Here is an 11,116-nt window from a genome sequence, read left to right on the forward strand (position 1 = left end):
TGGAGCCAGCCTGCCCCTCATATGCTGTGTGGCCTTGGACAAGTGACTTACCCTCTGCCTCCGCCTCCTCATGTGTAAAGAAGAGATAATATTAATAATAGTACCTACCTCATAGGTCTGTTGTGAGGGCTACATGAGTTAGTATCTGTAAAGCACTTAAAATGGTGCCTGGCCGTTAGTAAGAGTGTAAGAATTAGCCATCATCATCGTCATTGTCATCATGTTTGTCATTGTCATTATTCCCTGCCAGAGACGGATGCAGGTGCTGGGAACACAGATGAATGTGACCCAGCTTCTGCTCTGAAGCAACACTGCCAGTAACGGTGGCGTTTCTCATGCTCTGGGCTGTGCCCCGGGAAGCCCCAGAGAAGGACCCACCCCAGCCCTGGGTGTAGGGCTGGGCCGTAGTCAGGGGGTTCTTGAACTGTCTTGGAAGACCACGAGCAACTTAGCCAGGCAGAGAAGGGAGAAAGGCATTCCAGGCAAAGGGACCAGCACAGATATGCAAAAGAGGGTGGCATGAGCTAGCGTGAGTTCTTCCTGGGAGCTGTGGCCCGCCCGAAAGCTTCCTGTAGACTCCTGGTGTGCAGAGCACTTTTGGTTAGAGGCTGACTCTTTTGCGCCAATCCTCAGGCTCCCTTTGCTCAGCCTGTCTCTGGAAGCTGCACCTTTTACTAATAACAGCTCGCATTTATTATACGCTAACAGCGTGTCGTACTCAATACTTTACATACGGTACTGCATTTTAACCCTCACCACAAGTCTAGAAGTTGGTACTTACGTTATGCCCATTTTGCAGATAAAATAGACTCACAGGGGGAAGGTAACTAGCCTAAGGTAAACTTGAACTGAAACGACTGACTTCAGATCTTGGATTTCTTTCTTATCGTCCTTGCTCGTGTCTCTTCTGTCTCTTTCTTGTTTTTCTTCAGTACTTCCAGTGCTGTTTGAGTCAATCATATACGGGATCATGATTAATAATAACTGGGCTCACTCGCGTGGCCCCGCAAGTCCCCTTCTTTCCCCCTTCACTCCTACTGCTCTCCCCTTCCCAGAGTACCCACTTTAATAGGCTAATATATTCCAATCCACCTTCTGATTTTTTCCTTTTTTTTTAGAGACAGGGTCTCATTCTGTCGCCCAGGCTGGAGTACGATGGTGTCATCATAGCTTACTGCAAACTCCGGCTCCTGGGCTCTGAGTATCTCATGATTACTTTCTGATTTTCTCTTTAATCCAAGGGTTATTTAGCAGTATCATCGATATGTTTCCAGACATATGAAGACTTAGGGAGTTTTTAGCTCTTTGTTGTTATTTCTAATTTTATTTTATTATGAGCAGAGCATATAGCCTGTATGATGCTGACTCCTGAGGATCTGTGGGAAGTTTCTCTGTGGCCTAGGATATGGCTGGTTTTTGAATGATTCATGTGTGTACTAAAAGAATATATTTTCTCTAATGGTTGAGTGTAAGGTTCTAGATATATCCATTAGATCAGACTTGTCAACTGTGTTGTTCAGAGTGTCTATATCTTTACTTTTTTTTTAATCTGGTTGATGAACTACAATATTATATTTAATCTTCTCTAGTCTCCTTATAGTTCTATCAATTATTGCTTAATATATTTTAAAAATGTGAAACACATATATGCTATGATTGATTGATTGATTGATTTAGAGACAGAGTCTCACTCTGTTGCCCAGGCTAGAGTGCAGTGGTGTCAGCCTAGCTCACAGCAACTTCAAACTCCTGGGCTCAAGTGATCCCCCTGCCTCAGCCTCCCAAGTAGCAGGGACTATAGGTGTGTGCCACCACACTCAGTTCATTTTTCTATTTTTAGTAGAGACAGGGTCTCTTTCTTGCTCAGGCTGGTCTCAACTCCTGACTTCAAGAGATCCTCCCACCTCGGCCTCCCAGAGTGCTAGGATTATAAGCATGAGCCAGCTCGCCTGGCCTGAATTTTATTTTCTTGATACGAAAATTATGCGTTCTATTTTTCATCTCCTAGAAGTTACTACCTACTCACAGGAACTCATGTTTAAATGCCACTGTCAATTTCTAAAGCTTATCAGTATCTATCTTCCTTCCACCACGTCTAAAAGCCAAAAGTGCCTTAATTACTTTCACCTGTCACTGTTTCCGCCTCTGAATTTGTATTCCAGATTGTCATGGGTGTAGGGTATATTTTGTGTGTGTTTCGTTGCTTATTTTGATAACAATAGCCTTTTCCATTCTATTTATTCATGCTTACTTCTCAGAGCTTGTTGCTCCATCCTGGGTTCATTTCCTTACTCTCTCAAATATTTGGTTAAGAGTCTTTGTGTAGTAAACTTTCTGATGTCTTAGAACAGCTTTATGTCACACTCAAATTTAAATTAGGGTTTAGCAAGGTATAAAATTCTAGGTTCAAAATGGTATTCCTTCAACATATTGAAATTATTACTTGTCTTCCTCGTGTCTGTTGCTGCTGAAAGTTCTAAGTACTTATTCATTTGTAACCAATCTGGTCTTTTTTTTTTCTCCCAGAAAACTTTTAGAATTTTATCATCAAGATTCTCAAATTTCACAAAATATATTTAAGTGTGGGGGGTTTACTTTATTTTCTATCTAGTTTGGCATTTATGAGAAAGCTCCTGCCTGCCTACCCCTCAAGGAACCTCCTAATCCTCTCTCCGGGCACTTGCCTTTGCTGGGCTGGGCGTGTGACAGCCCCCTTGTCGGCGTGGCACGCACAGATGGAGTGGGGCACACTCAGCCCTCACAGCCGTGGACCTGGCCGGTGCTAAGTGCGCCGCTGCCTCCCTGCCTTCCGGCTTGCTGTGGGGTATGTGCCACAGTGATGTGCCGTGACGGTGTTTAGTGAAAAACAGGCAAAAAGAGCAGGTCTCCGTGCGCCTGTCACCCATCTGTGGTGGGCTCTGTCCCGCTCCAGGCTGTGTTCCCCCCGCAGCAGTCCCATCTTTTCTCTCCCCAGTGGGTTTTCATAGTTTGTGGAGTCGGGTTCCAGGATCCGTCAGCCTCCCTCGGAGCCCTCCCCACAGCCCAGCCGGCCTGCGGTTTGTTGAGGGAGGAGGGACCGTGGCCAGCTGCCACCGAGTGGTCCTCTGGGCCAAGCGCCTTGAGGAGCTGGTGTCTCCTTGTCTTCCCTTGGCCCCTGCCCGCACTGACTTCATCCCTTCCTTTGTCTCTCTGCAGTCAGACTGGTTCTTCAGCGACGAGGAGGACAAGGGAGAGAGAGTAAGTGATCCGGGGGTTGGAGGGGGTCTGGTCTGAGGTGGGCCCTCGTCCTGGGGGGCCAAGACTCACCCTCAGGGCATCCCCTTTCCGATGGGAGAGACACAATCGTGCCTTCGGGAGCCCCCAGTCTGATGGGGGAGACACGGCCCTACCACCAGGACACCCCCTTCTGAGGGGCCGGCAGTCCAGCCATCTGAGGGCATGCTGGCTGACCCCTCCTCCTGTCTGCAGACCCCTGTGGATGACAAGGAGCCTCAGTCAGTGCCCAACATCGAGTACCTCCTGCCCAACATTGGCAGGACGGTGCCCCCTGGTGACCCGGGTTCAGGTGAGTGCAGGGGCCTGGGAGGGGGCGGGGGCTGGGGGTGGGCTCTGTGTTCCTGAGGGTCCCGGACGCCTGGCCAGACGCCCAGCTTCCCTGCTGTGCCCCAGCGGGGCCCTCCCCCGCCCCCGCCTCGGAGTCGGGGTTGTGCGGGGCCTTCTCCCTCCCCGGGAAGCGCGGCCTCGTGTCTGCGCGGTAGCAGCTTTGGCCTCCCACTGGTTTCTCTCCCGAGCCTTTAATTTCTCATGGGCTGGCTTGTCCTTCCGGGCATGTTCCTCTGTCTAATTTTTCTTCCTCTTCTCCTTGCACCCCTGCCCCTCCCGCCTCTCTCCCCGTGCTCTCCTCCCATCCCCCATCTCTCCCCCCTCTCCTCCCCACCTCCCTCCCTCCAGCGGACCTGTTGGAGATTTAAAGGGTACAGTGCGGTGTCGCGGCCTCGGTCACTAACAGTGGCGGGTGATTATAAGAGGGCTGGGCAGGCAGAAATGGCCCGGGCCGTTGAGGACCCCACCCCAGCATCCCGGTTACCCACACTTGTCACAACTCACCCCTCCACCCCCGCCCCAGCCCCCTCCCATCCTACAGCCCCTTCTCAGGAGGAAGGAGGCGCTCGCTGGGGCCTGAGCCCTTCTCCTAGCCTGGAAGTCTGGGCATATGATGGCCGCCCTCCCACAGTCCCGCAGACTCTGTGGCCTTCTCTCTGTGCCAAGCCTTGCCATTGGTGGTCATGTGGGCCGGGGGAGACTTGGCTGGGGACCCAGGCTCTCCGGAAACCAGGGATGCCACTCCCACGAGCCTCTCTGTAGCTACAGCTCCTGCCTCAGTCGTCCCAAGGGGCGACCTTTTCTTGCTTCAGAAACCAGGGCCCCTGTCACTCAGCCCCCAAGTCCTGTTTCCGGGGCCTCTGGCCCCCTTATGGCAGGGGACAGAGGATTGACGTGCTCAGAGACAAACGAACGGCCACTCCCCTCTTGGCTCCAGCCTCTAGCTCCTCCCCCGCCGTGGTTGCCCCACCCCTTAGTGTCCCACGTCCCTGGCGGAGGCACAGCCACTGCTCCACTAGTTGCCAGAGGCAGCCTGGGGGAGGGGCCAGAGGACATGGGGGTGGGATGGCAGAAAGGAGCCCCCTGTCTCTTCTAATCACCCGCCGCCCCCCGCCTGCCCCGTGTGGTGTGTCGTGTGTGGTCAGCCCATCTTGCTCTTCTCACCGTGTGCAGGGGGAGGGGCTGGAGAGGGGAATCTAACCTGCCTGCCAGAGAGTGTGGATTAACCGCACCTGCCCACTGCCCCGGGACCCCGGGAGACCCTCGGATCAACCTGTTCCCTCTCCAGCCTTGGAGAGGACACTGCCAGGACTTGTTTGTGGTTCCTTCTTTACCCCAGTAACATTAAGGCAGTGGGACCCAAGTCCCATAGATGTGATGATTTTACGTTCCTTCATAACTCTGGTTATAACCCGGGACCTTGCCCCATAAGGGCAGGTTGACCCCAGGTGTGGAGGTGGAACCTATCAAGGCTCTAATCACCAGCCCACTCTACCTCCTGTGTCCTACCCACTTCATTTCTGCCCTTTTATCCATCATTCACATGGTCCCTCTAGTCCTTCTCATGTCCTGCGGGTAGGGGGTGTAGGGCACCCAGCTGTCTCTGCACTGTGTGGTCTCCATTTCTCCAGAGCATCTGTGATTTGCTGTGTTTCACTGTGGTGGTTTCCGTGGACTGCATCTGGTATTTGGCATTTTCTCTCCAGTGCTTCAGAGTAACAGGGATATAGGAGGGGGCGGGGAGAGGAAGCCAAAGAAAATCCCCCTTGCCCTTAACCCTGGGCAAGTGAGGGACGAGTGGCTGGCAGCCTGATGTCACTTCCTGCTGCTAAAGGAAGTGGTGATTGACATCATTCCATTATCCCATAGAAAATGACATCAGAGGTCCATCATACTTTCAGGACCTGTGGAGATCTCAGGTTTCTTAGCATCTTGGTTTCTGAAGCCTTTGAGGAGAGGGAATTGTGTTCACAAGACTCAGCCTTCTCCTTCTTTGATCCAACTTTCATTTTTTTCTGTCTCTCACCAACAGATTCTACCACCTGTAGTTCGGCCAAGTCCAAGGTAAGTACCAAGGCAATTCTGAAGGCTTTCTTCCTATACAAGCCAGCCCACTTTGTTTTTTTGTTTTTTTTTTGTTTTTTAGAGATAGGGTCTTGCTCTATTGTCCAGGCTGGAGTACAGTGGCATTATCATAGCTCACTGCAGCCTTGAACTCCAGGGCTCTAGTGACCCTCCTGCCTCAGCCTCTGAGTATCTGGGACTACAGGTGCACGCCTGGCTAATTTTTTCTTATTTTTTTAGAGACAGGGTCTTGCTATGTTGCCCAGGCTTGTCTCAAACTCCTGGCCTCAAGGGATCCTCCTGCCTTAGCCCCACAAATCACTGGGATTATAGGCATGAGCCACCATATCTGGCTCCCCACTTTGATTGTTGGTCAAGGAAATTGGGAGCATGGCAACTGGACTGTAAGGAAAGTAGACGATATGTTCCCCGGGAGGGAGGTGGGAAATGCTTAGTGTCCAAGGTAAACTGAGAAGTTGCTCACTTGGCAACTTGATGAGGCATCTGGTGTAGTAGAAGAATCTGGCCTGGGAGGCAGTGTGGCTCAGTGAGTAGAAGCGCAGGCTCTGGAGTCACACAGTCCTGAGTTTGAGTCCCAGCTCTGCTATTATATTTAGTGGCTTTGGGACATTGGGCAAGTTATTTAACCTCTTTCAGCTGCCTCATCTGTAAAATGTGGATCACAACAAATACGTCTGATTGATACAGTAAACATTCTTTAAGGTCTTTGGAGAGCACAAAGCAAGCAGAAAGAAGGAAATAATAATAAACAATAAAATTGGTAAATCTGTAGCCAGACAGAATAAAAAGAAAGATTATCTTTCTCAGGGACATAAGAGGGATATCACAACTGACCCAACAGATATTAAAAGGCTAATCAGGGAATACTATAAGCAACTCTATGCCCATAAATTCAATAACTTAGATGAAATAGACTAATTCTTTGAAAGATTCAAACTACCAAAACTCACTTAAGAAGAAATAGATAACCCAAATCAAATCGTCCTTTACCTGCTACAGAAATTCAATTTATAATTAAAAACCTCCCAACAAAGAAAACTGTAGGTCCAGATGGTTTTACTGGTAAATTCCACCACATGTTTAAGGGATATTTGCATTTCAAATAATTTATTATATCAATAATTTTAAAATATTATTTTAATTATAAAATGGTATAATTTGAGAGATTAGTATATTTAGGTACTTATTTAAATGATACTTTAACCATTTAAATATCATTTAAATAATTATTTGAAAAATAACTCCAATTCCCCACAAACTCTTCCAGAAAATAGAAGAGGGAGGAACACTTTCCAACTCATTTTATGAGGCCAGCGTTATCCTGGTACCCGAACCTGGCAATGTCTCCAGAAAAGATAGGGTTAATTCATTTAGTCATAGTACACATACTTGCTGAACATTTACTACCTACCAGTCCTGTGCTGAGTACTAAGAGGGTAATAGTGAGCCCCACAGCTAAGTCCCTGCCCTCATGAAGCTTATCCTGTAACAGGAGACAGACATTGAGCCAATGGGCACGTGAGGACTGTGCATCTGGCAGGTCGGAGCACAGGGAAGGCAGCAGCCAGGTGGACTGAGTTATAAGCACTCAGTGAGGGAGGGAAGAGCGCATGTGTAGGCAACTCTTTGAGACGCCTGATTCTGAAAAGATGTTTAGAGGAGCAAAATGGGAAAATATATGGATGGAGGGACGCTTTCATTAAAAGGCAAATGCCTCTGGCACGTACTTGCCAACAGGAACGGTGGGGGGAGGGGAGAGAGAGAGAGAGAGAGAGAGAGGGAGGGAGGGAGAAATATGGGAAGAGCTGGGCCCAGAGGGCCCCGGGGCAGGCGTGGCCTGTGCTCAGAGCAGACCCTGCCCAGGTGTAGCTGGATGAGAGGGCAGGGGCAGGGTGGGCACAGCTGCAGGCAGTGCGGATGGTGGGGACATTCCCAGCTGATGCTCTTTCCTCAGTGAAGTAGGAGGTGACGTCCTCAGCTGAGCGTGAAGGAGGCAGGGAAAGTTTAAGAGGGTGAAGGAAGTCTGAAATGGGTCCTGAGAAGCGAGGTGAGTTTCCTGAAGGGGCGGAGGAACACTGTGGGCAGGGTGAGGCGCCAGCACTTTGCCCCGTGGCCCTGGCCTGGCCTGGCCTGGCCTGCTGGGGCCGGCTCCTCCGCACCCCCGGGAGAGCCCTTTCCGGCCAGAGACATCCTCGTTCGCTTCCTGTGACTTCACCTTGTCTCCAGTAGACTTGGCACCGACCTCCCCACAACTCACAGGCCAGCTCCTCCCTGAAGCCTCCTGGAGATGGAATTCCTTCCTCCTGAGGCACTAGCAGCTTCTGCTTCCCAGGCTGGCCAGCCTGACCTCCCCCATTAGCCTGGGAACCCCGCGGGAGCCCTCTTCTTACTCACAGGCTGGAACAATAGAACACACTTCTCAGAAAGCATGTCTTTACTGGAAACTGAGTCGGAGACTTCACTGTGACCCCAGTGAGTTACTCAGAATCACTAGTGTGAGACAAAAGAGAAGAGAATGCACGTTTATTGAGCACCTACTAGATGCCAGCAACCATGCAGAGAACTCTTCACAAACACCTGTGTCTTTTCATCTTTACAAAAGACCCTGGAGTTTTGTACTATCCCCATTTACAGATGGGAAAACCAAGGCTCAGAGAGTTTAAGTGGCTGGAAGTTTGAGTGTGTTCTCAGGTATCAAGGGGTCAGGAGCTGAGTAGGCTGCCTCTTTCCTTGGTGAACATTCTGGGTCGGAGGTCTGACCATCTGCCTTCAGGTGCGGAGTGTTTCTTGATTTTTCTGGCACAGGAACTGGATCTGCCCTGAGCATGAGCCTAAACCAGCCAGCCACGCCCCTGAGAAACTGAGGCATGGACCAGTCTGTTAAGTATAGTAATAGAGAGAAATAACTGTCACGAGACAGGGACATTGAGTGACATGTGCAGCAGGTGGCCTCAATAGTAGTCTGATCTACTACTGGGGACACAGGAGTCAGAGCCGGGGGAGGAGGCACCAGGGCCTGGCCCTTCACGGGGCTGTGAGCTCCCGAGCATGGGGACGAATCCTGCATGGTGCTGGCCACTCATCACTGCCAGCCTCTGGCTCTTTTGCCTGACTCTAAAATCCAGGTCATTGTCAAACTGTGTTCCTTGGAGCCATCTTGGGGTCATTACCACCAACAGGTACATGAGAGGACGGATGGGGCAGGGATCCAAGCCCCCTCCCTCTCGGTCTAAGCCTCTCTTTGTTCTGTTTTGCTTGTGGGGTCTGCCATGTTGTCCAGGCTGTGTGCCAGATTTTCCAGCCAGTTTCAGCAGCAGAGCTGGTGGCTGAATTGATCTGGGGTTGGGGATTGGCTGGGTGGGGCGCTGGTGGGCTGCAGCGGAACAGGGGAGGAAGTGAACTTGGGCCAGTTGCCCTGGAGAGGCAGGTACTCTCTGAGTAGGTGGGAAGCAGGTTCCCCAGGTGGGCGTGCGCAGAGAGGGAGAAGCGGAGGAGCTGTGGTTGGAGAAAGGTCCCTGCCAGGGCTCTGCGGCCTGGTCCACGGGAAGCTCGGGGATGACAACCCACCATAGTGTACGTGAAAGGGGTTCAGACTGGCAAGTGTTACTCGCTGTTGAGAGACTGTTATTACCAGAGCTGTGTCTGAAAGGATTTATCCAGCGCTGGGTATGGAAGACGGAATGGAAATGAGGCGGCAGGGAAATCAACCAGCTCACAAGGAAGAGCTGAGCCTGGATTAGGGGCAGAGAGGCGCCCAGCAGGCTTCAGGATGGTGGGGTGGGGCGGCTGGGGTAGTCTCTAGAGGGATGGTGCCACCCCAGCGGGTCCGGGGTGGAGGAGGCACGTTTTATGATGCCAGTGTCGGTGCTGGGCCTGGTTTCGACGTGTCGCGGTGGGGTGCGATGGCAATGTGGGGGGGGGGGGGGCGGTGAGGCCTCCGGCCCGGGCTCGGGGAGAGCGCGGCACTGGCGCGAGTCCGGGCGCCTCCCGCATCCCGACCTGTCTCCCCGCACAGGGCTCGTGGGCCCCCAAGAAGGAGCCGTACGCCCGGGAGATGCTGGCGATCTCCTTCATCTCGGCCGTCAACCGCAAGCGGAAGAAGCGGCGAGAGGCGCGAGGGCTGGGCAGCAGCACCGACGACGACTCGGAGCAGGAGGCGCACAAGCCCGGGGCGGGGGTGCCGGCGCCGGGGGCCCAGGGGCGGCCGGAGGGGCAGCTGCCGGGCGCCGCTGCCCCCGAGGCCCCCGGGCGCCTCAGCCCCCCGGCGGCGCCCGAGGAGCGGCCGGCCGCGGACACGCGCTCCATCGTCTCGGGCTACTCCACGCTCTCCACCATGGACCGCAGCGTGTGCTCGGGCGCCGGCGGCCGGCGGGCGGGCGCGGGGGACGAGGCGGACGACGAGCGCAGCGAGCTGAGCCACGTGGAGACGGACACGGAGGGCGGCGCGGCGGGCGCAGGTCCCGGCGGACGCCTGACACGCCGGCCCTCCTTCAGCTCGCACCACCTCATTCCCTGCGACACCCTGGCGCGGCGCCGCCTGTCCCGGAGCCGCCCGGACAGCGAGGGCGCGGGCGCGGGCCGGGGCGGTCCCCGCGCCGCGGAGCTGCCCGGTTCGGCCTCATCCAGCAGCCAGGAGTCGCTGCGCCCCCCGGCGGCGGCGGCGGCGGCCGTGCTGGGCTCGCGGCCCTCGCGCATCGAGGCCCTGCGGCTGCGTCTCCGCGGCACAGCCGACGACATGCTGGCCGTGCGGCTGCGGCGGCCGCTGTCGCCCGAGACGCGGCGGCGCCGGAGCAGCTGGCGCCGCCACACGGTGGTGGTGCAGAGCCCGCTGACCGACCTCAACTTCAACGAGTGGAAGGAGCTGGGCGGAGGGGGCTCCCCGGAGCCCGCGAGCCCGCGGGCACACAGTGACAACAAGGACTCCGGCCTCAGCAGCTTGGAGTCCACCAAGGCGCGGGCCCCGTCGTCCGCGGCCTCGCTGCCGCCCGCGCCCGGGGACCCGGGGGCCCTGCAGAGCCAGCCTCTGCGCCGCTCCGCCACCTCCCGCCTCCATCAGTGTCTGTGACACCCCTTCCTAGAGCCCCTTGGGTAATAGGAGCCTCTGACCTGCACCCCTCCTCTGTTGTCCCTGGGTGCATGGGGTGAGGGTAGGGGGGCCGTGTGCTGGAGTTGGTGGGGGCGGCCAGAGAGTAGATGGAAGGCGGGGTTCCAGAGGGAATGCGAGGGCGAGGAGAGGGGTGGGCTGCCCGAGTCTGTGTCCCTGCATACGCGCCTGACTGGGCCCTTCTGGACCTCCTGTGGGTGCACTTAGGGACCCTTGTGGACCATGGGTGTGCCGAGGCAACCCCCAAGTTTCTGCTAAAGATACTGGGTGACGCTGGCTTTTTGCTTTCCTCTCCCCCCCCCCCCCCACTAGCTCCTAAGGGAG

General features: G+C 54.3%; 1 protein-coding gene across 1 annotated transcript in view; it reads left to right on the forward strand.

Moving 5' to 3' along the window:
• ARHGAP23 (Rho GTPase activating protein 23) overlaps positions 1 to 10,808 on the forward strand; it is a 66,836-nt gene extending 56,028 nt beyond the window's left edge. Inside the window, exons 21-24 of the mRNA XM_069482429.1 lie at positions 3,196 to 3,237; positions 3,469 to 3,565; positions 5,636 to 5,667; positions 9,704 to 10,808. Coding sequence (XP_069338530.1) covers positions 3,196 to 3,237; positions 3,469 to 3,565; positions 5,636 to 5,667; positions 9,704 to 10,753 — 1,221 coding nt within the window. The 3' untranslated portion in view covers positions 10,754 to 10,808. The remainder of the gene's footprint in view (positions 1 to 3,195; positions 3,238 to 3,468; positions 3,566 to 5,635; positions 5,668 to 9,703) is intronic.
• The last annotated feature ends 308 nt before the right edge of the window (positions 10,809 to 11,116 follow it).

The sequence above is a fragment of the Eulemur rufifrons genome, chromosome 9, assembly GCF_041146395.1.
Source record: "Eulemur rufifrons isolate Redbay chromosome 9, OSU_ERuf_1, whole genome shotgun sequence".
Classification (NCBI taxonomy): Eukaryota; Metazoa; Chordata; class Mammalia; order Primates; family Lemuridae; genus Eulemur; species Eulemur rufifrons.